The sequence below is a fragment of the Agelaius tricolor genome, unplaced genomic scaffold (assembly GCF_023055355.1).
Source record: "Agelaius tricolor isolate 1412-34295 unplaced genomic scaffold, bAgeTri1.0.p SCAF_70, whole genome shotgun sequence".
Classification (NCBI taxonomy): domain Eukaryota; kingdom Metazoa; phylum Chordata; class Aves; order Passeriformes; family Icteridae; genus Agelaius; species Agelaius tricolor.
The window spans coordinates 516565-541197 of record NW_027269330.1 but is presented as its reverse complement, the minus strand read 5'-3'; the positions used below and the strand labels follow the sequence as shown (position 1 = coordinate 541197).

General features: G+C 64.5%; 3 protein-coding genes across 4 annotated transcripts; 1 reads left to right on the top strand and 2 right to left on the bottom strand.

Annotated features, from left to right (window-relative positions):
• The first annotated feature begins 142 nt into the window (after positions 1-142).
• CNNM4 (cyclin and CBS domain divalent metal cation transport mediator 4) lies at positions 143-9440 on the top strand. The gene is made up of 7 exons (XM_071417660.1): positions 143-1594; positions 3780-3923; positions 4009-4146; positions 5082-5251; positions 5778-5877; positions 6456-6634; positions 7332-9440. The coding sequence occupies exons 1-7, from the start codon at positions 187-189 to the stop codon at positions 7539-7541; spliced, it is 2349 nt and encodes a 782-aa protein (XP_071273761.1). The 5' UTR covers positions 143-186; the 3' UTR covers positions 7542-9440.
• ANKRD39 (ankyrin repeat domain 39) lies at positions 9152-11420 on the bottom strand. The gene is made up of 4 exons (XM_071417676.1): positions 11287-11420; positions 10920-11023; positions 10375-10578; positions 9152-9895 (listed from the first exon to the last, which is right to left on the bottom strand). Exons 1-4 carry the CDS (start codon positions 11417-11419, stop codon positions 9758-9760), a joined length of 579 nt encoding a protein of 192 aa, XP_071273777.1. The 5' UTR covers position 11420; the 3' UTR covers positions 9152-9757.
• Positions 11421-12679: 1259 nt separating this feature from the next.
• Positions 12680-23672, bottom strand: SEMA4C (semaphorin 4C). 2 transcript variants are annotated; one of them, XM_071417659.1, is made up of 15 exons: positions 23443-23672; positions 21590-21733; positions 19777-19925; positions 19630-19692; positions 19000-19098; positions 18453-18549; positions 18264-18380; positions 18037-18188; positions 17102-17277; positions 16608-16752; positions 16066-16288; positions 15641-15756; positions 15391-15548; positions 14993-15063; positions 12680-14619 (listed from the first exon to the last, which is right to left on the bottom strand). In XM_071417659.1, the coding sequence occupies exons 2-15, from the start codon at positions 21696-21698 to the stop codon at positions 13778-13780; spliced, it is 2517 nt and encodes an 838-aa protein (XP_071273760.1). In that variant the 5' UTR covers positions 21699-21733; positions 23443-23672; the 3' UTR covers positions 12680-13777. The 2 variants fall into 2 exon arrangements, with proteins under 2 accessions (XP_071273760.1, XP_071273759.1); XM_071417658.1 differs by lacking the exon at positions 23443-23672 and adding an exon at positions 23231-23406.
• Between the last annotated feature and the right edge of the window lie 961 nt (positions 23673-24633).

Below are 24633 nucleotides of genomic sequence, written 5' to 3'. Positions count from 1 at the left end.
GTGACGTCACCATCTAGGGGGCGTACCTAACCGGTCGCCGGTCCCCGAGGAGGCGTGCCCTCAATGACGTCATCCTCGAGGGGCGTGCCCAACCGGCCGCCGTTCCCCGAGGGGGCGTGCCCTCCGCGCGTGACGTCACCCCGCGGCCGCGTCGGCCCGTGCGTGACGCTCCCGCCAGTGCCCAACATGGCGGCGGGCGGCGGCGCCGGCGGCTGTGGGGGGACCCCGCTCTCGCCGGGCCCGTTCCTGCCGCCGCTGCTGCTGCTGCTGGCGCTGCCCGGCGGCGCCGTCCCCGCGGCCGACACCGTGGTGCTGGGGCTGCGCCTGGAGGAGAGCACCAAACCGGCGGCGGCGGTGGCACCGGCGGGGGCGGCCGAGCGCGGGCCCATCCGCCTCACGGAAGGCAGCGAGGCCTTGCTGCGCCTCTACGGGCTGGGGCTGGGCCCCGGCGCCGCCGAGCGCGTGGCCTTCGCCGAGCTGCGGCCGGGCGGCAACGCCTCGAGCGGCAACGCCACGTGCCAGGAGCGCTCGCAGGACCTGGTGGTGCGGCCCGGCCCCGCCGAGCCCCGCGACACCTCGGCCCTGCTCCGGGTGCGGGTGCAGCCGCTGCGCAAGGACGAGAGGGCCAAGACCTACGTGCTGTGCTCGCAGCGGCGGCCCGGGCAGCCCTGGCTGCCGCACCAAGGGCCCGACGGGCACGTGCTGGTGCTGGAGGAGAAGAAGTCGCTGCTGCCCTTGTGGCTGCAGGTGATTCTGATCGCGGGCTTGTTGGTGCTGTCGGGGATGTTCAGCGGGCTCAACCTGGGCTTGATGGCGTTGGACCCCATGGAGCTGAGGATCGTGCAGAACTGTGGGACGGATAAGGAGAAGCGTTACGCCCGCAGGATCGAGCCCATCCGCAGGAAAGGGAATTACCTGCTCTGCTCGCTGCTGCTGGGCAACGTGCTGGTCAACACCACGCTGACCATCCTGCTGGACGACCTGATCGGCTCCGGCATCGGCGCCGTGGTGGCCTCCACCATCGGCATCGTCATCTTCGGCGAGATCGTGCCGCAGGCGCTGTGCTCGCGGCACGGGCTGGCCGTGGGCGCCAACACCATAGTGGTCACCAAGTTCTTCATGCTGGTCACCTTCCCGCTGTCCTACCCCATCAGCAAGCTGCTGGACTGCATCCTGGGCCAGGAGATCGGCACCGTCTACAACCGGGAGAAGCTGGTGGAGATGCTGAAGGTGACGGAGCCCTACAACGACCTGGTGAGGGAGGAGCTCAACATGATCCAGGGAGCGCTGGAGCTGCGCACCAAGACGGTGGAGGACGTGATGACCCCGCTGCAGAACTGCTTCATGATCAACAGCGACGCCATCCTGGACTTCAACACCATGTCGGAGATCATGGAGAGCGGCTACACGCGCATCCCGGTCTACGAGGACGAGAGGTCCAACATCATGGACATCCTCTACGTCAAGGACCTGGCCTTCGTGGACCCTGATGATTGCACGCCCCTCAAGACCATCACCAAGTTCTACAACCACCCCGTGCACGTGGTGTTCCACGACACCAAGCTGGACGCCATGCTGGAGGAGTTCAAAAAGGGTGAGGAGGGGATCCTGGAGGGGCTGGGAGGGAAATTCCAGGGGGTTTTGGTCTCCAGGGTTGGAGCTGGCCAGGCCAGAGTGGCCACGAACCCAAGGGAACGAGTGACAGCTTGGGGACAATCAGGAGGTCACCAGATTTAAGGTCCCTTCCTACCCCAACTGTTCCATGAATCCATGTTCTGGTTTAGATGGGGTTTTGGGAAGGAATTCTTCCTTTTTGGGCTGGTGAGGGACATTGAGGGATTCCTAAACCCCTCCAGGTGTGGGGGAACATTTGGGATGTGCTGTCCCAGAACCAGTGAGTGCTGAGCTGCTGCTGGGCTTGGGGTTATCCTGGCTGCTGGCAGAGGCTTTCCCTGCCCCAATCCTGATTAAGGGATTTAGGCTCCCTCTTTCCTTCCTTCCTTCCGGGCACAAATCCCAGCCCCGTTGTTTTTCCAGCGCCGGCTCAGGAGCCGGGAATTTGCAGGGTTGGGGTTTTGGAGGTGACCCCACAAATTCCTGGTGGGTTCAGGAGCTCCTTGACCCGGCCAGGAGCTGGAGCAGAGGCAGGAGAGGGAATAATTCAAGTGGTTGTGTTAATTGTGGGGTTTGAGCTGTGCCCCAGGGCGGTGGGGATGTCACCCTTGGGGTGACAATTCCTTCCCATCTCCAGGGTTTGAGTGGGGAATTTCCCTCTGGAGCTGGGCTGGAAGAGCTGGGAATGTTCCCCTGGAGCAGGGAAGGATCCAGGAGAGCCCAGAACCCTCCAGGAGAGCTGGAGAGGGACTGGGGACAAGGGATGGAGGGACAGGACACAGGGAATGGCTCCCAAATGGAAGAATGGGGATTTTAATGGGATTTTGGGAAGGAATTCATGGCTGGGATGGAATTCCCAGAGCAGCTGTGGCTGGGATGTCCTGGAAGTGTCCCCAAGGCCAGGCTGGAGCCACCAGGGACAGAGGGACCTCCCTGTCCCTCAGACTGTTCCTCCCTCATCCCATTTGGGGTTCCTGGGGTGTGTCCCCCCCCTTGGTGACCCCAACCCGGCCTCCCTGGTGCCCTTTGGCCGTGTTTGCTCTGCCACAGTCACTCCCTGGCTGCTCATCCTGACTCACCTGGCCCACCCCACCTGGCCCCACCCCGGTGGCCCCATCAGAAATGATGAAATTGTTTCTTCAGCCCTCCAGGCACCAACTTTTCCTGGCCCTGTGGGCGAAGGAGGAGCGAAAATGGGATCTGGGATCCCCTAAAATCCCAGATTTTCCTAATCAGCTAAAATTCCCCTAAAATCAGCTTTTCCTGAGTGCCCAGGAGCTGGTGGGGGCTGGAATTAAAGAGTGGAGAAGGTCAGGGAGGGCAGGTTTGGGGTGGAGATGGAGGGGGACACATGGGGACACTCAGGTGAGGACTGAGGGGATTTGTTTGGGATCAGGGCAGGTTTGGGGTGGAGATGGAGGGGGACACATGGGGACACTCAGGTGGGGGAAAGGGAATTCCCGGTGGTGACGGTGACATCCCGGGAACCCCAGGCTGATCCCACAGCCCAAGGTGCCTTCAGCCTCTTCCCCAGCTTTAATGGGGTTAATTAGTGTCATTACCTTGGGAGGCTTAATTAGTGTCATTACCCTTGGAGGTTTAATTAGTGTCATTACCCTGGGAAGGAGCCCAGCCCAAGGGCTCGTTTAGGTTTTAATGAGTTTATTGCTCCAGGGAGGGATGGGATGGGCTGGGACATCCTGGGGACATCGAAGGGTGGGGACATCGCAGGGACATCCCATGGCTGGGACATCCTGGGGACATCCCAGGGACATCCCATGGCTGGGACATCCTGGGGACATTGCAGGGTGGGGACATCCCATGGCTAAGACACCTTGGGGACGTCATGGGGTCCTCTCATGGCTGAGACATCCTTTGGGCATCCCATGGCTGGGGCACCCTGGGGACATCCCATGGCTGGGGCACCCTGGGGACATCCCATGGTTGGGGAATCCTGGGGACGTCCCATGGTTGGGACATCCTTTGGGTATCCCATGGTTGGGGCATCCTGGGGATGTCCCTTGGTGGGGACATCCCATGTTTGGGACACCCTGGGGACATCCCATGGCTGGGGCACCCTGGGGACATCCCATGGCTGGGACGTCTTGGGGACACCCTGGGGACACCTCAGGGCCGTCCCATTCCAACCCTCACCGTGTCCACAGGGAAGTCCCACCTGGCCATCGTGCAGAAGGTGAACAATGAGGGCGAGGGTGACCCCTTCTACGAGGTGCTGGGGCTGGTGACGCTCGAGGACGTCATCGAGGAGATCATCAAGTCGGAGATCCTGGACGAGTCCGACACCTACAGTAGGTTTGGGGCTCCCCCCTCCCCAAAATCCCATGGTGGGGGTTCCTGGTGGTCCCCTGGAGGTGACCCCGCTGTTCCCCGCAGTTGACAACCGCAGCAGGAAGAGGGTGTGCAACCAGAAGAACCGAAGGGACTTCTCGGCCTTCAAGGACCCCGACAACGAGCTGAAGGTCAAGGTGTCACCTCAGCTCCTGCTGGCCGCCCACCGCTTCCTGTCCACCGGTCAGTTTGGGTGTCCCAGGGCTGGGACATCTGGGGACAATCCCATGGATGGGACACCTCAGGGCTCAGGATGTTCTGGGGACATCCCATGGCTGGGACATCTGGGGACATCTCATGGTTGGGACATCTTAGGGACAATCCCATGGATGGGACATCCCAGGGCTCAGGATGTCCTGGGGACATCCCATGGCTGGAACATCTTGGGGACTGGAGGATCTTGGAGCTGAAGGAGCTCACAAAGTCCTTGTGTCCCCTCTGGTCACTCCCAGCAGAAATTTTGGCTCTTGTTCCACTTTTTGTTGTGTCCATCCCAGCCAAAATGGGAGGGGACAAAGTTGGGGATGGGTGTCCTGGTGCCTTGGGTCTTGATGGCTTCTTTGGGACCTCTGGGATGGACATCCCAGTCCTTTGGAGTCCTCCAGGATGGACATTCCAGCCCCAAGGGTCTCCCAGACCATCCCAGGATGGACATTCCAGCCCCAAGGGTCTCCTAGACCATCCAGGATGGACATTCCAGTCCCAAGGGTCTCCTAGACCATCCCAGGATGGGAATTCTGGTTCCAAGGTTCTCCTAGACCATCCCAGGATGGACATTCCAGTCCCAAGGGTCTCCTAGACCATCCCAGGATGGACATTCCAGTCCCAAGGGTCTCCCAGACCATCCCAGGATGGACATTCCAGTCCCAAGGGTCTCCCAGACCATCCCAGGATGGGAATTCTGGTTCCAAGGTTCTCCCAGACCATCCCAGGATGGACATTCCAGCCCCAAGGGTCTCCTAGACCATCCCAGGATGGACATTCCAGCCCCAAGGGTCTCCCAGACCATCCCAGGATGGACATTCCAGCCCCAAGGGTCTCCTAGACCATCCCAGGATAGACATTCACTTCCACCTGGAGGGATTTAAGCCATCTCTGTCCTTCTCCCCCCTCTCCAGAGGTGACCCTCTTCACCTCCAACTTCATCTCGGAGAAGATCCTGCTGCGGCTCCTCAAGTACTCCGACGTCATCCAGGAGCTGAAGTTTGATGAGGAGAACAAGAAATCCCCGCGGCACTTCCTGTACTGCAAGAACAAACCGGCCGACTACTTCATCCTGATCCTGCAGGTGAGGCCCTTCGGAGGGACCTCAGCGCCCGGGGTTTGGGAATTCCTGAGGGATTTGGGGAATTCCTGAGGGACCTCAGCCCGTGGGGTTTGGGCAGTTCCTGAGGGATCTCACCCTTTGGGATTTGGACGATTCCCATGGGATTTGGACAGTTCCTGTGGGATCTCATCCCTCAGAATCTGGACAACTCCCATGGCACCTCATCCTTTGGGGTTTGGGCAATTCCGGTGGGATTTGGACAATTCCCATGGGATCTCATCCCTTGGGATTTGGACAATTCCCATGGAATTTGGGATTGGACAATTCCCACGGGATCTCTTCCCTTGGGATCTGGACAATTCCCATGGGATCTCATCCCTTGGGATCTGGACAATTCCCATGGGATCTCATCCCTTGGGATCTGGACAATTCCCATGGGATCTCATCCCTTGGGATCTGGACAATTCCCATGGGATCTCTTCCCTTGGGATCTGGACAATTCCCATGGGATCTCTTCCCTTGGGATCTCCATTGTTTCTCCCTGCAGGGCAAGGTGGAGGTGGAGGCTGGCAAGGAGTGCATGAAGTTCGAGGCAGGAGCCTTTTCCTACTACGGGGTGATGGCCCTGAGTCCTCCTCCTGGATCTGGTGAGCATCTCTAGAACCTTCCCGGGATCCCCGGGTCGGAGCTGCTGCCGGGAACGGGAGATTCCAGAGGCTCCCAAGCCCATCAGTGTCCTGGGGACAACAGAGGTTTAGCTTTAAGTTTAGGTTTAGGTTTAAGGTGGGATTCCAGAAGTTAAACTCCTTTTCCCTGTGGAGAATGGGATTCTTGTTAAACCTGCCCTGTTAGGAAGAGTTCTGGAATCCCACCTTAAACCTAAACCTAAATCTAAACCTCCATGAAGGAATTCCAGAAACCCATTCTGGATTTAGACCAGGGAGGAAAATGGGATTCTTGTTAAACCTGCCCTGTTAGGAAGACTTTAAGTTTTAGAATCCCACCCTAAAAACTTTAAATTTATTTTACTAAACCTAAATCTAAACTTAAACCTAAACCTCCACGAGGCAATTCCAGAAACCCAAAGAATTCCGCCTTCAGAACGGGCGCGAAAAACCCAAATTGAGGGGATGAGCTCTTCAGAATTGATCCAGGGGGAGCAAAACTGGGATCGGGAATTTCGGGAGAGACCAGAGGATGATCCCAACCCTCCCTGCCCCCCCAGAGATCCGTTCCCCGTCCCACATGAGCGGCCTGAACCGCTCGGCCTCGCTGAGCTACCACGAGCGCTCGGACTCGGGCTCGTCGCCGGTCAGCGGCAGCAACAACCAGCTCAACGCGGGCGGCGCGCAGTACGTGGCCGACTTCAGCGTGCGCGCCCTCACCGACCTCCAGTTCGTCAAGGTGAGCGCTCCCGGGTGGAACGGGGCTGGGAGAGCCCTTTGGGATGGGATTCCTGACCCATCAGGGCTGGGAGAACCCTTTGGGATGGGATTCCTGACCCATCACCCCATTCCTGACCCATCGGGGCTGGGAGAACCCTTTGGGATGGGATTCCTGACCCATCAGGGCTGGGAGAACCCTTTGGGATGGGATTCCTGACCCATCAGGGCTGGGAAATCCTTTGGGATGGGATTCCCGACCCGTCAGGGCTGGGAGGACCCTTTGGGATGGGATTCCTGACCCATCAGGGCTGGGAAATCCTTTTGGGATGGGATTCCTGACCCATCACCCCATTCCGACCCATCCGGGCCAGGAGAACCCTTTGGGATGGGATTCCCGACCCATCAGGGCCTGGAAAACTTTTTAGGATGGGAATTTCCCCCTTTGCTCTCTCCCACCCCACTTTGGGATGGGAATTCTACCAGTACCTCATTTTGGGATGGGAATTCCAACACTTTGGAGTCTCCCACCCCATTTTGGGATGGGAATTCCATCAATGCCCCATTCTGGGATGGGAATTCCATCAGTGCCCCACTCTGGGATGGGAATTCCATCAGTGCCCCACTCTGGGGTGGGAATTCCAACACCTGGGGGTCTCCTACCCCTCGGTGGGATGGGGACCCGCCCTTGCCCTCTCCCACGCCCTGTCCCGGCGCAGATCACGCGGCAGGAGTACCAGAACGGGCTGCTGGCCTCGCGCATGGACAGTTGTCCCCAGTCCCCCGACAGCGCCGCCCCCAAGGCCGACCCGGCCACGGCGGAGAAGCCGGAGCCGCCGGCGCCGGCCGACGAGACCACGAGTCTGCTCAACGAGAGGAACTGCCTGAGCCGGCGCAGCAACCACAGCGGCCTGGAGAACTCCATCTGACCCCGGCCGCGCCGGCCGCCTCGGCGTGCCCGGCGTGCCCCGTGCAGGGACCTTGCCCGGTAGGAGGAGCCGCTGGAGGAGGAGGAGGATGAGGAGGAGGAGGAGGCGCGGTGGGGATGGAGGAGCTGGGATTTGCTGCTGCTGTTCCAGGCCGGCTCGGTTTGGGACGGACGGAGCGGCGCGGGCACGGCGCCGACGGCTCAGGGAGCTTCGGGTCTGGGTGTGCGCCGTGGGGAGCCTGGGATGGACACCCCAACCTGCCAGGGGACCTGGGATGGACACCCCAACCCTGCCAGGGGACCTGGGATGGACATGAACATCCCAACCCTGCCAGGGGACCTGGGATGGACATGGACACCCCAACCTGCCAGGAAACCTGGGATGGACACCCCAACCCTGCCAGGAGACCTGGGATGGACATGGACACCCCAACCTGCCAGGGGATCTGGGATGGACACCCCAACCCTGCCAGGAGACCTGGGATGGACATGGACACCCCAACCTGCCAGGAAACCTGGGATGGACACCCCAACCCTGCCAGGAGACCTGGGATGGACATGAACATCCCAACCCTGCCAGGAAACCTGGGATGGACACCCCAACCCTGCCAGGGGACCTGGGATGGACACCCCAACCTGCCAGGAAACCTGGGATGGACATGAACACCCCAACCCTGCCAGGGGACCTGGGATGGACATGGACACCCCAACCTGCCAGGGGATCTGGGATGGACATGAACATCCCAACCCTGCCAGGGTCCATCCAAAACTTTCAGGAACCCTGGGATGGACATCCCAACCCTTCCAGAAACCCCAGGGTGGACATCTCAATCCTTTCAGGGTCCATCCCAAACCTTCTGGGAACCCCAAACCTTCCAGGCTCCATCCCAACCCTGCCATGACCCCAGGATGGACACCCCAACCCTGCCAGGAATCCCAGGGTGGGCGTCCCACCCCTGCCAGGACCCTCGGGATGGACATCCCAAACCTTTGGGATCCTTAGGATGGGATTTCCATCACTTTAGGGTCTCCTTCCCATCCTGGGATGGGAATTTCATCCCTTTGGGGTCTCCTTCCCATCCTGGGATGGGAATTGCAAACCTCTGGGGTCTCCTCAGCCCTTTGGGGTCTCCTCCACCATTTTGGGATATCCTGGGATGGGAATCCCGACCCCTCTCCGGTGTTTTTGGGGTCTCCTGGATAAATCCCAGCCCCTTCCCTGCTGGCCCGGGGATTTTAGGGTCTGGACTTTAAGGTCTGGATTTTGGGGTCCGAACTTTGGGGTCTGACTTTGAGGTCTGGATTTTGGGGTGACACAGCGCTAGTGACCAAAGTTGTACAGGCAGGAGGGGGCTGAGGGTCCCCCCAAACCCCCCTGGGGTTTTTTGGGGTCAGAGCTTGACCCCAAAAAAAACAAAAATAAGCACAAAAGTTCCCCCTGGGTGAACTCCTGTAAGTTATTGGGAGAAGGTTGAATTATTTTTGTTAATCACATCTCGACGATCAGTTCCTAGCTCCTTCAGTGGGGAGATTTTAGAAATAATAATAATAATTAATTAATAATAATAATAATTAATAATAAGCCAGGAAAAAAAAAAACAAACAAAAAAAAAACAAAAAAAACCTTTTTTATTAAATCTTCCTCTATGCAAACCCCTCCTTTTCCTCCCCCCTGGGGAATTCCTATTTATTGTTCAGGTTTTGATTTGTATTTTTGGGGAGCTCGGGCCGCGGGGGGGATGGGGAGAGGGGGGGAGGGGGCCGGGCCTCCCCCTCCCGGTTCTGCCCCTCCCCCCAAGCCCCGGTTGTCAAACCGACCGTGGAATTTTGATTTCACGGAGGGTTTTTTTTTGGGGGTTATTTTTTTGTCAGATGGGTTAATAAAAATTCTATATCTGTACCTGGGTGTGCTCGGTGCCGCGCGGGGGCGTCCCGGTTTCCGGGGGAGGGGCCCGGTTAAAAAGGACGCGGCGCCTTTAAATCCCCCCCCCCCGGCGGGGGCTGTTTACACCGCGAAGCCCCGCCCCTAAAGGCACCGCAGGTGCTGATTGGCTACATGGGAAGGCGGGGCTTCAGGGGAATGGCGGGAGGTGATTGGTTGATATGGCGGGTCGTGGGCGGGGCATGCTGGCGGAACACGGAGGCGGCAGCGGCGGTACCGGGACGGGCACCGGGACCGCGACCATGCCCAGGCCCGGTTGTCGCCTGTGTGTCCCCTCAGGTGTCCAGCAGGTCCCATACGGCCGGGTGCGCCCCGTCCCGCGGGCTGCGGCCCCTGGCATCGCGGAGGGCAGCGAGGGCCGGGCGCCGGCGCAGGAGGAGGGCACAGAGCTCGCGGTGCCCCTGCTCGGCGGCCTGGGGGGCACCGGTGTCACCCCCGGGGGCACACGGGCACCCGAGAGCCACCCACGGGCACCCGAGAGCCACCCACGGGCACCCTGCGGGAGGAGGAGCCCCGCGCCCCCCACCCGATTTGGGCAGGGGGTGCCCCCTGTGACCCCCACCTGGCATTGGGGTCCCCCGGTGTCCCCTCTAATCTAGGCAGGGATGTCCCCTTGTGCCCCCTTTTAATCTGGGCATTGGGGTCCCCCTCCGCCCTTTAATTTGGGCAGAGGACCCCTCTGTGCCCCCCTCTAATTTGGTCAAGGGGTGCTCCCCGTGCCCCCCACCCACTTTGGGCAAGCGATGCCCCCTTTGCCCCCTCTAATTTGGGCATTGCCCCCCGCCCCCCTTCCCCCGATCATTTGGGGCCCTCCCGTGTCCCCCCTCACTTTGGGATCCCACTGTGCCCCCCCCCCCACTCTGGGCTCTCCCCGTGCCCCCCCGGTGCCCACCTTGTGCAGGCCGGTTCTGCCGTCGCCGTCGGTGGCGGCGGGGTCGGCTCCGTGTGCCAGCAGCAGCTCGGTGACGGCGCGGTGCCCGCAGTAGCAGGCGCGGTGCAGCGGGGTGGCCCCGCCGGGGGTGCGGGCATCGCACGGGGCACCGCGCTCCAGCAGCAGCCGGCACACGCCGAGGTGCCCGTTCCGGCTGGCGTAGTGCTGCGGGCACGGCGCTGCCTCAGCCCTCACCGGGATCCCCGGTGCCAGGCCGTGTGCCCGGGCAGGACCGACCCCAAAGACCCCCGGGATCCCGGTGCCAGGTACCCCTGCAACCCCCGGTGCCAGGCCGTGTGCCCGGGCAGGACCGACCCCAAAGACGCCCGTGCCCTCCGTGCCCCTCGTACCCGATCCGGACCCCCCGGTGCCCCCGTGCCAGGGCCGCGTTCCCCACCAGGGTGGGATCCCGAAGACCCCGGTGCCCTCCGTGCCCTTCGTACCAGGGCCATGTACCCGGTCAGAACCCCCGGTGCCCCCCGTGCCCCCTGGTGCCCCCGGTGTACCAGTGCCGTGTACCCCGCCAGGTCGGGCTCCGCGGGGTCCCCTCGCCGCTCCAGCAGCTGCAGCACCCGCGCCTCGTCCCCGTCCCGCGCCGCCGCCCAGATCCCTGCGGGCAGCGGAGCCGCCTCAGCCACGGGCCCTGCCCGGTACCGGTGCCCAGAGCCCCCCGTACCGCTGCTCCAGCCCTTCCCGTGCCCCTTCCGCTACCCCAACCCCTGCCCAGAGTCCCCGGTGCCCCTCCGGCACCGGGTACCCCACACGGAGACCCCCCCTCCCGTCCGTGTCCCTCCGGTACCGGGTACCCCACACGGAGCTCCGCCGGTACCGCTGACCCGGCCCTCCCGCCCCCAGCCCCGGAGCCCCCCGGACCCCGCTCGAAGTCCATCTCGGACAGGCTCTGGTGCACGCTGGGCACGGCCACGCGGCCCTGGCAGCACGGAGAGGGCATCGCCGCCCGGCCCGGGCAGCACGGAGCGGGCGGCGAGCGGCGACCACCGGCCATGGCAGCGGCGGCGCTGAGGGACGGGGCGGAGAGAGCCGAGGGGCGGCGGAAAGAGCCGAGTGAGATCGAAAAGGGCCGAAGGGAGGCGGAGAGGGCCGAAGAGAAGCGAAAGGAACGAGGGGAAGCGGAAAGAGCCGAGCGAGATCGGGAAGGGCCGAGTGCAGGCGGAAAGAACCGAAAGAGCGTGAAAAGGGCCGGAAAATGCCGAAGGGATCCGGAAAGGGCCGAATGCAGCCGAAGGACGCCGCTTCCAAACCGTTGCGGCTCATGCGCACTCCCCACACCCGGTGCCGCCGCCGGGGGGCGCCAGGGGCCGCTCAAAGCCCCCTTTGGGGACCCGGGGTTCGCCCCCCACCCCGAATTTTGGAGTCCCCAAGCCCCACCCTCATAATCAACGGCACCCACAGGGCTCCCACTCCCCATTAGGGGGGTCCCAAGGCTCCCATCCTCCCCCACTCGGAGTTCCCAGGGGCCTTCCCCAAACCTTTATGGGGTCCCCGAGCTCCTCCCCGCCCAGAAATGGGGGTCCCACAGCAGAAACTGGGGTCCCACAGCAATAATGGGGGTCCCCATCCCCGTTAGGGGCGTCCCGGAGGTCCCTCCCCTGTACTGGGGTGTCCTTGGGCTCCCCTTCCCCCCGTGGCATTCCCAGCCCGCCCCCAGCCCCATTTCCCACGGCCCCGACCCCGTTCCAGCCCCCTCCCCCATTTCCTGCGCTGTTCCCAGCGGAGCCGCCCCGGGGAGGGGAGGGGGGAGCCCGGCCCGGCCCCCCCGCCTGGGAACGGCTCCGGTTTTGTCCTTTTTTAGCCCCGCTGGAGCTTTTTCCATGAGCTCAGCACCGTGGGGGGAGAGACCAAAACCTCCCGCAAAACCTCCCCAAAACCTCAACCGAAACTTTCCCAAAACCTCAGGCAAAATCTCCAAAAACTACCCCAAAACCTCCCCCAAATCTCCCCCAAAAACTCGCCAAAACCTCAACCAAAACCTCCCCAAAATTCCCTAAAAATTCCCCCAAAACCTCCCAAAAAAATCCCCAAAATCTCCCCCAAAACCTCAGGCAAAATCTCCAAAAAACCTCCCCAAAATCTCCCCCAAAACCTCCCCAAAAATTCCCCCAAAATTCCCCCAAAACCTCCCTAAAAACTCCGTGAAAACTTCATCAAAACCCACCTAAAACCTCCCCAAAACCTTCCCCAAAAATTGCAAAACCCCCCCAGAACTCCCCAAGAAGAAAAGAGAAAGAGAAAAAAAACCCCGGGATTTGTTTTTGGCTTTTTTTGGAGTTTTTTGGAAGTCCTTTTATTATGAATATAAAAATACTCAGGTATTTACAGCAAATAAATATAATTTTGGTAACAAATAAATTACACTGGGTGGGGGGGGCTTATACAAAAGGGGTGGGGCGCGTGCAGGGGTTGGGGACAGGAGGGGACAAAGGGGACAAAGGCCAGGGCAGGGTGGGCACAGAGCCCTGGCAAAGGGGGCACGGAGGGAGGGGGTGGAGATAGAAAAATGTCAGGGAGAAAAACCCGAAATCGGCCCAAAAAAATCGTCCCGAGGGCACCGGGCACAAGGCGGGCACAGGGGTGTCCCCACGTCTGTCCCTCCATGGGGACACCGTACCGAAGGTGGTGGCACCGGGAGCCCGGAGTGGCACGGCTGGGTGGCAGCGGTGCCAGGGTGACAGCCCTGTCCCCAAGGGAGGTGCCCAAGTGACAATCCTGGGTGCCAGGGTGACAATCCTGTCCCCAAGGTGGGCACCAGTGCCAACGTATCAGTCCCCAAGGTGGGCACTGGCACCGGGGGTGACACGGGGTGGATCCTGTGGTGACACTGCTGTCCCCAAGCCGGGTACTGGGCTCACCCTGCTGTCCCCAGGGCAGGTACCAGCGTGGCAATCCTGTCCCCAAGGTGGGTGCCAGTGCCAGGTGTGTGTCCCCAGCTGGGTCCTGATGCCAGGCGCCCGTCCCCAGCCAGGTCCTGGTGCCAGGTGCCCATCTCCAGCTGGATCCTGGTGCCAGGCGCCCATCCTGAGCTAGGTCCTGATGCCAGACACTTGTCCCCAGCTGGATCCTGGTGCCAGGTGCCCGTCCCCAGCCGGGTTCTGATGCCAGACGCTCATCCCAAGCTGGATCCTGGTGCCAGACGCTCATCCCCAGCCGGGTTCCGATGCCAGGCACCTGTCCCCAGCTGGATTCTGGTGCCAGGTGCCCGTCCCCAGCTGGGTTCTGATGCCAGACGCTCATCCCAAGCTGGGTTCTGATGCCAGGCGCCCATCCCCAGCCGGATCAGCTGCCAGCTCCGCCGTGCCCGCTCCGCGGTGCCCACGCCAGCTCCCGGAGCGGGGCTGGGCCCGGCTCACACCGACGACTCCTCGGGGTTGGAGTCGGGCAGGGGCTGGCGCTGCTGCAGTTTGCGCCGCAGCTCCTCGGCCAGGTCGGCGCAGGCCGGGCGCTCCTCGGTGCCCAGCGCCAGGCGGATGTAGCCGTTGGAGGCCGAGCCGCGCAGGGGGCCCAGGTGGATGCGGGTGGGCGAGTGCAGCGGCTGCCCGGGGATGGCGGCGGGCGGGGAGGCGGCGCCGGGGCCGCCGTTGCGGCAGCAGGCCGTGCCCGCCGTGCTGGCGTGGCCGGGCACGATTTTCAGCGACCCGTCCGAGTAGTAATAACTGGACGGGTCCCAGAGCTTCTCGTCCGAGTCGGAGGCGGCGCTGGGCACGAAGCGCGGGCTGGGCATCTCCTTGGGCAGCTCGATGGGGTACACCAGGGTGCTCTCGATGGCCTTGGCGCCCTTGCCCAGCTCGTGGCGCAGGCGGCGCCACAGCGACAGCACGGCCAGCAGCAGCAGCAGGCACAGGGCGCCCAGGCACACGGCCAGCACCCACACCACGCCCAGGCTCTCCAGCGGCGCCCGTGTCTCCAGCGGCGCCCCCGGGCCGGCCAGCACGGCCACGCGGTACTCCTGGGCGGGCAGGCGGGCGCCCTGCTCCTCGGCCAGGCAGCGGTAGGTGCCGCTGTGCTGGGCGCCCGCGCCGGGCACCACCAGCGCCCGCAGCCGCGCCTCGCCCAGCACCAGCACCTGCTGCGCCGCCAGCGCCCGGCCCTCGAAGGTCCAGAGGGCGCGCGCCAGGTTGGAGGCCAGGCGGCACGTGAGCACCAGGTCGGTGCCCGCCACCACCGTCACGTTCTTGGGGGTCAGGGAGCCTGTGGGGACACAGCCGTCAGCGGGGACGGGATGGGATGGGCGGGGTCCATGGGGTGGGAGGGGATGGGATGGGGTGGGATCCATGGGGTGGGATGGGATGGGGTCCATGGGGTGGGATGAGATGGGATCCATGGGATGGGGTGGGATGGAATCTATGGGATGGGATCTATGAGATGGGATGGGAGTGGATCCAGGGGATGAGATGGAGTCCATGGGATCGGGTGGGATAGGATGGGATCCATGAAATGAGATGGGATCCATGGGATGGGATGGGATGGGATGGGATGGGATTTGATGAGGTCCATGGGATGGGATGAAATGGGATCCATGGGATGCCATGGGCACACCTGTGTGGCACCAGTAGGGTCTCACCTTGCTTGGCCACCTGTGGCACGGAGCAGGCGCCGGTGTCGGAGCTCAGCACGTCCTGCACCAGGTGGGACCTGCGGGAGGGTGGCACAGTGAGGGGGTACCCCAGAGATCACTGATCCCACCTGTGGCCCTGCACAGACACCCCAAAATGCCACCCTGGGCACCCCTGCACAGACACCCCAAAATCCAAAGGCTCCTGGAGCTCCTTGGGGCTGTGCCCATTCCCTGGGCAGTGCTCAGCACCCTCTGGGGACAGAACCCTTCCCAAACTCCACCCTGGCCATGCCCTGGGTGCCATTCCCGTGCCCTGGGTGCCATCCCCATGCCCTGGGTGCCATTCCCATGCCCCGGTACCACCCCGCTGCCCGCGGTGCCCATGCCCCGGGTGCCCATGGTACCCGTTGTGCCCGTCGGTGCGGACGCAGGCGCTGCCGTTGCGGCTCCAGGCGCAGTAGGGGTCCCGTGCCAGCACGCAGTCGGTGCAGGACTGGTAGCGCCCGCACTCTGCCAGGGGCAGCTGTGCCACCTGCAGGCGGGACCCGGCGAACAGCAGCTTCTGCCAGGGCGGGGAGGGAGGGCACAGCGGTGAGGTGGCACTGCCGGGTGGCACTGCGGTGACGCTGCCACCTGCACCCCTGGCACGCTCACCTTGGTGCCCGCCAGTACCAGGCTCTCCACGGGCTGGGCCGGCTCGAACACCTGCAGCTCCTCCACCAGGTGGATGCGGGTGCCCAAATCCAGCGCCTTGTGCACCCAGCCGTCACCTGCGGGTTGGCACGGCGGGCATCAGCCACGGGGCACCCTGGGCTGCCCACGCGGTGCCCTGTCCCTGCTGTGCCCTGTCCCCATGATGCCCTGTCCCTGCTGTGCCCCATCCCCATGATGCCCTGTCCCTGCTGTGCCCCGTCCCCATGATGCCCTGTCCCTGCTGTGCCATGTCTCCTCAGTGCCCTAATCCCTCTATGCCCTGCCCCTTGGTGCCCTGTCCCCTGGCATTCTCTGTCCCCAGGCATTACCTGTGCCCTCTGTCCCTGTGCCCTGGCATTCCCTGTGCCCCCCGTCCCTGGCATTACCTGTGCCAATGAAGAGCACCTCGTAGGTGGCCCCGTCCAGCCCTGCCACACGGTCCACCACGAGCTGGGTGAAGTTGGCATCCCTCTTGAGCAGCAGCGGGCGCCCGCGCTGGGGCGGCACCGGCTCGTCCATCAGCGGGTGCTTCTTGGCGAAGTTGAGCGTGTTGTCGGGCAGCTCCAGAGAGCTGGCAAAGCCGTTCTGGCGGTGCCAGTCTGTGATGCACTGCCAGGGGCACAGGGGGCACCGTCAGGGCACGGGGGAGGGCACGGGGGGAAAGCAGGGCACATTGGGACACTGTCAGGGCACGGGGGAGGGCATGGGGGCACTGGGGTGGGTCCCAATCCCTCTCAGGATGGCACAGATGGATCCCAATCCATCTGAGGGGGCACAAATGGATCCCAACCCCTCAGGGGGCACCACCAGCCCCGTGAATGGATGCCAACCCCTCAGAGGGCACCAGCAGCCCCAGGGACGGATGCCAACCCCTCAGAGGGCACCAGCAGCCCCCAGCTGGCCCCAGCAGCCCCAGCCCCGCTCTCACCGCGCCGGGCCGGGGCGTGGGCACCTCGCCCGAGTAGCGCCCCCATTTCTGCGCCTGCTCCCTGTACTCCTTGTAGGGCCCCTCGAAGGCCTTCTTCACCTCCAGGATGGGGTAGCGGCAGATGGCAGAGACGTCCACGTCACCCCTGCGGGCACACCGGGGGTGGGCAAAGGGACCAGGACACCATGGACACCATGGGCACTGGGACCAGGCCACCATGGCCACCAGGGGAACTGGGACAAGGCCACCATGGGCACCATGGTCACCAAGGCAAGGCCACGATGGTCACCATGGGCACCAGGACAAGGCCACCATGGTCACCAGGACAAGATCATCATGGTCACCAGGAAAAGCCCACCTTGGTCACCGGGACAAGGCCAACATGGCCACTGGGACAAGGCCACCATGGCCACTGGGACAAGGCCACCACATGCACAAGGACAAGGCCACCATGGTCACAGAGACAGGGCCACCAGGGCCAGCCGGGCACTCACCAGCGGGCCTGGAAGACGCCGAAGAAGGCGGTGTCCTGCCAGCGGGCACCGGGCAGCGTGAACACGGCCTGCAGGCGGTTGAAGTGCAGCTGCTGCTCGGGGGCTGAGCACACCAGGCGCGCCTTCAGGAACGACGTCCACTTCTTCTGCAGCGTGCGCGCGCCGCCCACGTCACCCTGCCGGGGACACGCACCGTGGGCACCGCGGGCACCGGGAATGGCCACTGTGGGCACCGCGGGCACCGGGACACGGCCACTGTGGGCACCACGGGCACCAGGTCAAGGCCACCATGAGCACTGGGACATGGCCACCAAGGCCACCATGGGCACCAGGACCCATCACTGTGGGCACCAGGACACGGCCACTGTGGGACCGCGGGCACCAGGACAAGGCCATGTCCTTGAGCATCCATGAGCATCCAGGACAAGGCCACCATGCTGACCACGGGCACCAGGAAAAGGCCACCATGGGTATCCAGGACAAGGCCACCATGGTGACCATGGCCTTCAGGACAAGGCCACCACGAGCACCAGGACAAGGCCACCAGGGGCTACCGTGGACATGGCCACCATGAACATCACAGGCAGCAGGACAAGGCCACCATGGGCACCAGGACAAGGCCACCATGGGCACCATGTTAAGGCCACCATGCTGACCATGGGCACCATGACAAGGCCACCATGCTGACCACTGGCACTGGGATCAGGCCACCAAGGCCACCAGGACAAGACCACCATGGTGACCATGAGCACCAGGAAGAGGCCACCATGGGCACCAGGACAAGGCCACCATGGGCACTAGGACAAGGTACCTTGCAGACCCGTGCCACCCGTGCCACCACCTGCTCAGTGTTGCGGTCATACTCAATAGCCCCGAAACAGCTCAGGACACGTCCCCAGGTGTCCCCAGGTGTCCCCAGGTGTGCCTAGGCGTACCTTGCAGACCCGTGCCACCCGTGCCACCACCTGCTCGGCGTAGCAGTCGTACTCCACGGCGCGCTCGCTGAAGAAGAAGTAAACCTTGTCATCGTCGCCGCTGCCGCTGCCCGTGCTCTCGGGCACGAAGGCCGACGCCACGAAGTGAGGCTCTGCAAAAGCACCTTGTCACACCCGTGCCGTGTCCCCCGTCCCCTCCCGTGTCCCCTGTCCCCTGGTGTCCCCACCATTGAGCCACGAGGTCAGGTACTCCGTCTTCATGGAGTAGTGCGGGCCCAGGTTGCGCAGGATGACGGGCTCCGTGCCCAGGAAGTTGTTGAAGGTGGCAGAGTAGAGCTCCCCGTCTGTGGGGGAGGTGTTTAAGGGGGGTGGCGGGCACGGGTGGCACCCCCCGTGTCCCCAGAGGTGTCACCTACCCACGATGAGGCCGGTGTGGCCCTTGGTGGGGTCGTAGGGACATTTGCCTTTGCCGTCCTCGAATGCCACCGGGTCCAGGGTGAAGCCGGAGAGCTCCTGGGGGCACAGGGGGGTGGGGGGCACTGGGTCATGTCTGCGTCATCCAGGGACATGGACACCCTCCAGGTGACCCTCTTGGGGACAGGGACAGCCCTGGGCCACCCTCCACAGCACAGGGACTGTCCTGGATGAGGGACATGGATGCCCCTGGATGATTCTTCTGAGGCATGGACAGTCCTGGATGACCCTCCTGGGGACAGGGACAGCCCTGGGCCACCCTCCTGGGGACAGGGACACCTCTTGATGATCCTCTTGGGGACAGGGACCCCTCCAAGATGACCCATCAGGAACTGTCCCTGTCCCAGAAGGATCATCTGGGACACCCCAAGTGCACAGAGGACACCCCCAACCTGCTCTGACAGCCACCCTGAACGCCACCCCTGGGGACAGGGCCACCCCTGGGCAGGGCAGGGGACACTGGGGACAGGGATTTGGGGACCCACTCACGATGTAGGTGCACTTGGGCTGGAAGGCGTAGGTGCCGCAGGCGTACAGGTGGGAGCTGTTGTAGCTCTGCAGGAAGCGCACGTAGTTGAAGCAGTCGGTCTGGGAGAGGACACAGGGGACATTAATGGGGACAAGGGATGTGGCACTGGGGAAGTGGCACCATAAAGGGGTGGGGACGAGGGACAGCAGAGGCACAGCACGGGGAGAGTGGCACAGGAAAGGAGTGGGGACAAGGGACACGGCACAGGGACAGTGGCACAGTGAAGGGGTTGTCATTGCGGGCATGGGGACAAGGGACACGGCACAGGGACAGTGGTACAGTGAAGGAGTGGGGACAGGGGACACGGCACGGGACAGGGATAGAGGACAGGGGGCACTGCCACCACATGGGGACAGGGGAATGTGGCACGGCATGGGGACACAGGGCATGACAAAGGGGCACAGGGACAGGGATGCTGGAGCTGGCACAGCACAGGGACCCAGGGCATGGCACAGGAACACAGGGCATGACAAAGGGGCACAGGGACAGGACCCCTGGAGCTGGCACAGCACAGGGACACAGGGCATGGCACAGGGACACGGCCCCTGGAGCTGGCACGGTGCCCCACACCCCCCTCACCCTGTGCCCACCTGGTTGTTCTTGCCCTTCTGCACGCACTCCGCCTTCTTCTCCAGGGGCGCCTCCCAGGAGATCTGGGGGTGGCACAGGGGTCAGGGGCTGGCAGGGCACCCCCACCCCAAGTGCCCCCCTGATTTTGGGGTGCCCCAAGGCCTCACCGCCGCCTTGAGCTCCACGGTGCCCGTGGCCAGGGCGAACACGGCCTCGCGGGCACCCACGTAGAGCAGCGCCTCGGCCTCGTCCAGCGTCAGCGTCAGGTAGTGAGAGACCCCGCCCTGGGAGAAACGCTTGGCAGTGTCCTGCAGCTCTGTGGGGACAGGGACAGCGCGATGGGACAGCACAGAATGGGGGGACACCGGGCTGGGACCCCACAGCACCCACTAACCCTGCCAGATGCCACCCACAGCTCTGTGGGGACAGGGACAGCACAGAATGAGGGGACACTGGGCTGGGACCCCACAGCACCCACCAACCCCTGCCAGATGCCACCCACAGCTCTGTGGGGACAGGGACAGCACAGAATGAGGGGACACTGGGCTGGGACCCCACAGCACCCACCAACCCCTGCCAGATGCCACCCACAGCTCTGTGGGGACAGGGACAGCGGGATGGGACAGCACAGAATGGGGGCACACCAGGCTGGGACCCCACAGCACCCACCAACCCCTGCCAGATGCCACCCACAGCTCTGTGGGGACAGGGACAGCGCGATGGGACAGCACAGAATGGGGGGACACCGGGCTGGGACCCCACAGCACCCCCAGCCTCTGCCAAATGCCACCCACAGCTCTGTGGGGACAGGGACACCGGGCTGGGACCCCACAGCACCCACCAACCCCTGCCAGATGCCACCCACAGCTCTGTGGGGACACCAGGCTGGCACCCCCCTGTACCTCTGTGGGAACTTGGGGACCCCCCCTGCAGCTCTGTGGGGACACCAAGCTGGGAACCCCCCCCACAGCTCTCTGGGGACAAGGGGACCCAGGGCAGGGACCCCCGAGGGCACCCCCCGCCCCTGCCGGCCACCCCCGGCCCCGTGGCACACAAAGGTCCCTTTGTCACCGAACACAGTGGCCTTTGCAGGGACCCCCCCGTGCCCCCCCGTGCCCCCCGGCCACCCCCGGGCTCTGCAGAAAGGAACCATTGAGGGGACAGCGCCAGGGCCCCGGGCGGGGACGGGGACACGGGGCTGGCACGGCACGGGGGCGGCACAGGGTGGGGACAAGGGACACGGCACAGGGACAGGGACACAGCAAAGGAGTGGGGGACAAGGGACACGGCACAGGGACAGCTCCGGGTGTCAGGACAAGGGACATGGCAGGAGGACAGCATGGGGACAGTGACACAGTGAAGGGACTGAAGTCTCAGGCATGGGGACAGTGGCATGGGACAGGGATAGAGGACAGGGGGCACTGGCACCACATGGGGACAGGGGAATGTGGCACGGCATGGGGACACAGGGTGACAGCACGGGGCAGGGACAGACACTGCTGTCACGGGACAAGGACAGAACCTCGGGGTGCTGGCAGGGCAGGGGGACATGGCAGAGGGATGGGGACAGGGGACATGGCCAAGGGACGGGACAGGAAGATGGCAGGGCGTGGGGACAGGAAATGGCAGAGGGATGGGACAAGGGACACGCAGACGGATGGGACGGATGGGACAGGGTGGTGGCAGGGTCCGGACACAGGGGACATGGAGGAGGGACAGGACAAAGGACCTGGCAGAGGGATGGGGACAGGGATAGGAGAGGGGACACAGCACAGGGATGGGACAAGGGACACGGCACGGGGCAGTGGTCCCCAGGTGCTGGCCCAGGACTGGGGATGGCACATCTGGCACACCCCCACGTGTCCCTCCACAGCCCAGTTTTGGGGACACCCACCCAACACTGCCTGGGAAGGGACAGGACGAAAGCCACCCGAGCTGGTGACAGCAGCCCCCGCCCCGTCCCCAGTGCCCTGCACTCACCCTCGTAGGGCACGGTCCTCCTGGGCACAGCACTCCACGACGCCCCCGGGGTGCCAGCAGCGCCGCTGGCAGCGGTGACGAGGACCAGCAGCACGGCGACGACGGCCATGGCACCGGGGCGGCGCTGGGGACACCGCGGGGTCCCTGCCAGGGGACACGGCCACGCCGGGGCCCCCTCAGTGCCACGGGGCAGCGGCGCTGGCGCGGTCACGCGGGCGGCGCGGGCACAAGGCGGCATTGAGGCCGCGGTGTCACGAGGCCGGGGGCACCCCACGCCCCGGGGAAGGAGCGGCCGCTTCCCGCCCCCCACGTCCTGCCCGGGACCCCCCGGTGCCGCCGGGGGTGCCCCGAGGGTGCCCCGGGGCGGGCAGGATGCGGCCGGGAATTGTTCAGCCCCGGCCGGCGGGAAGCAGGAAGCCGGGGGGGCTCGGGGGGGCCCCGGTGACGGCTCGGGAAGGATTTCCGGGAGGGTGGGGGGACGGGAAGGGCCGTGGGAATGGGGGACACCCCCGGCCGGGCTTCCTGGGGCAGGGGGGAGGGGGGCACGGGCACAGCTGGGGTGTGATGGGCACAGCTGGGGTGTCACAGGAACCTCTGGGGTGTGACAGCCACAGCTGGGGTGGCACTGGCACAGCTCGGGTGTGATGGGCACATCTGGGGTGTGACAACCATATCTGGGGTGTGACAGCCACAGCTGGGGTGTGACAGGAACCGCTGGGGTGGTACTGGCACAGCTGGGGTGCAACGGACATATCTGGGGTGTGAAAGCCACAGCTGGGGTGTGACAGCCACATCTGGGATGCCACAGGAACATCTGGGGTGTCACAGGGACATCTGGGGTGCCAAGGGCATAGTTGGGGTGTCACGGCCACATCTGGGGTGTGACAGCCACGTTTGGGACGTCAGGGGCACATCTGGGGTGCCACGGGCACAGCTGGGGTGCCACGGGAACATCTGGGGTGCCACGGGCACAGTTGGGGTGTCAGGGGCACAGCTGGGGTGCCAGGGACATGGCCGAGGTGTCAGGGGCACATCTGGGGCGCCAGCTGTGGTGCCATAGGGAGAGTCAGGGGTCCCACGGGAAAAGATTGGGGGGGGTGTCACAGGCCTGGCCAGGGTACCACGGGCAAAAATCGGGGTGCCACGATCACAGCCGGGGCACCATAGGCAAATCTGGGGTGCCACAGGCCAGTTTGGGGTGCCCTGGGCACAGCTGGGGTGCCACAGGATCGGCCAAGCTGCCGTGGGCACGGCTGGGGCTCAACAGGCACAGCTGGGCTTGCAACAGGCACGGCGACAGGGACAAAGCACGGCCACGGTGCCACAGGCCACGGGGCACCAACGGCGTGCCCAGGGCATGGCCGGGGTGCCAGGGGCACGGCCGCGGTCCCCAAAGCGGGGACAGCCACCCTCGGGGTGCCACACACAGCCAGGCCGGCGGCCCCGCGGTGCCCAAGTTCGGCGCTGGATACTCCGGGAGTGCCCGGAGGGGCCCGGCCGGGGGGGTCCGCACACGGTGCCACCCCAGGGTCCCCACACGGTGCCACCCCAGGGTCCCCACACGCTGCCACCCCAGCTCCCCGCGGCGCTGCCCGCCCGAGCCACGCGCCCCCGGCACCCCCCGCTCCCCGCTGCCGTTACCGTGGGGGGGATTTCCCGCTGCACCGACGGCTCCGAGCGGCGGAGGGGGCGATTCCGGCCCCCCCATCCACGGGCGGATCGCGGGGGTGGGGGGGGAGCCGGTGGCGATCCCCGGTACCGGGAGGAACAAAGCGCCTCCCCCTCCTCCTCCCACCCCCGCAGCTCCGCCACAACAATACCGGGGCGGGGCGGGGAGGGGGGCCCGCACTCACCTCAGGGCGCGGCGGCGGCGGCGGCGGCGGCGGCGGCGGCGGCGGCGGGGCGGGAGGCGGCCGTGAGGGGCGGGGGGGGCGGTTTGGGGGGGCCCGGCCGGGGCGGCGGGCGGCGGCGGAGCGGGGCGGGGGCCCGGGCGGGGCGGCGGAGGGAGGCGGCGGAGCGGGGCGGGGGTTCCGGGGGGCGCGGGGGGGCCCGGCCGGGGCGCGGGAGGCGGGAGCGGCCGAGAGGGGAGCGCGCCGCGCGGCCCCGAGCGGCGCCGCCCCGCCCGTGACGTCACGGACCCCCTCAGAGGAGGGGGCTCGGGTCGGCTCGGGTCGGCTCGGGTCAGATCGGAGCCGCTCGGGTCAGATCGGGACCGTTCGGGTCCGGTCAGATCGGAGCCGCTCGGGTCAGGTCGGGACCGTTCGGGTCCGCTCTCGTAGGATCGGGACCGCTCGGGGAGGGTCTGATGGATCGGAACCGCTCGGAACCAGTCGGGTCTTACTGGAACCAGTTGGCTCAACTAGGCTTAGCCCAGCTCAGCTCGGCTTGGTTTGGGTCCCATCCAGAACCACTCAGCCCAGTTCAGCCCACTGGCCTGGCTTGGTTTCACCAGGCTCGGCCCAGTTTGGAGTGTCCTGATTGAGCTGAGTCCAGTTCAGCCCAGTTCAGCCCCACTGGCCAGGCTCAGCTCAACCAGGCTTGGCGCAGTTTGGAGTGTCCTGGTTGGACTCAGCCCAGTTCAGGCCACCTTAACCAGGCTCAGCTCAACCCAGTTGGACTCAGCCCAGTCTGGTTCAACCCGGGTCAGTCCAGCCTGGCTTTACTGGCCAGGCTCGGCTCAGCTCAGCCTGGTTTTACCCACTCCAGTTTGGCTCAGTTCAGCCCGGCTTAACCAGGCTCGGCCTATCCCAGTTTGGCTCAGTTCAGCCCAGTTCAGTCCAGTTTGACCAATCCCAGATGAGCTCAGCTCATCCCAGTTCATCCCAGTTTGGCCAGTGCCATCCTGGTGCCATTCCAATGCCACCCCCAGTGCCATCCAAGTGCCATTCCCGGTGCCACCCCAGTGTCAGCCCTGTCCCATCCCAGTGCCACCCTCGATGCCATCCCAGTGCCACCCTGGTGCCATCCCGGTGCCCAGGATCCCTTCCTGGAGAGGACGAGGACAAACCCCAGGTGGGCACCAGGTGTGGCAGCACAGCCAGGTC

Excerpts from the sequence above, each read along its gene's own strand:
- CNNM4 (XM_071417660.1), top strand. The coding sequence starts at position 187 with ATGGCGGCGGGCGGCGGCGCCGGCGGCTGTGGGGGGACCCCGCTCTCG. Across the intron at positions 4,147-5,081 it reads CCACCGCTTCCTGTCCACCG|AGGTGACCCTCTTCACCTCC; the intron begins GTCAGTTTGGGT and ends CCCCCTCTCCAG. Across the intron at positions 6,635-7,331 it reads CCGACCTCCAGTTCGTCAAG|ATCACGCGGCAGGAGTACCA; the intron begins GTGAGCGCTCCC and ends GTCCCGGCGCAG.
- ANKRD39 (XM_071417676.1), bottom strand. The coding sequence starts at position 11,419 with ATGGCCGGTGGTCGCCGCTCGCCGCCCGCTCCGTGCTGCCCGGGCCGG. Across the intron at positions 11,024-11,286 it reads CGAGATGGACTTCGAGCGGG|GGATCTGGGCGGCGGCGCGG; the intron begins GTCCGGGGGGCT and ends CGCTGCCCGCAG. Across the intron at positions 9,896-10,374 it reads GCAGAACCGGCCTGCACAAG|GCCGCCGAGCAGGGGCACCG; the intron begins GTGGGCACCGGG and ends GGTGCCCCCCAG.
- SEMA4C (XM_071417658.1), bottom strand. The coding sequence starts at position 23,297 with ATGGGGGGGCCGGAATCGCCCCCTCCGCCGCTCGGAGCCGTCGGTGCA. Across the intron at positions 21,734-23,230 it reads AGCGGGAAATCCCCCCCACG|GGACCCCGCGGTGTCCCCAG; the intron begins GTAACGGCAGCG and ends GTCCCCTGGCAG. Across the intron at positions 14,620-14,992 it reads GCCACAGGTGGCCAAGCAAG|GCTCCCTGACCCCCAAGAAC; the intron begins GTGAGACCCTAC and ends GTGTCCCCACAG.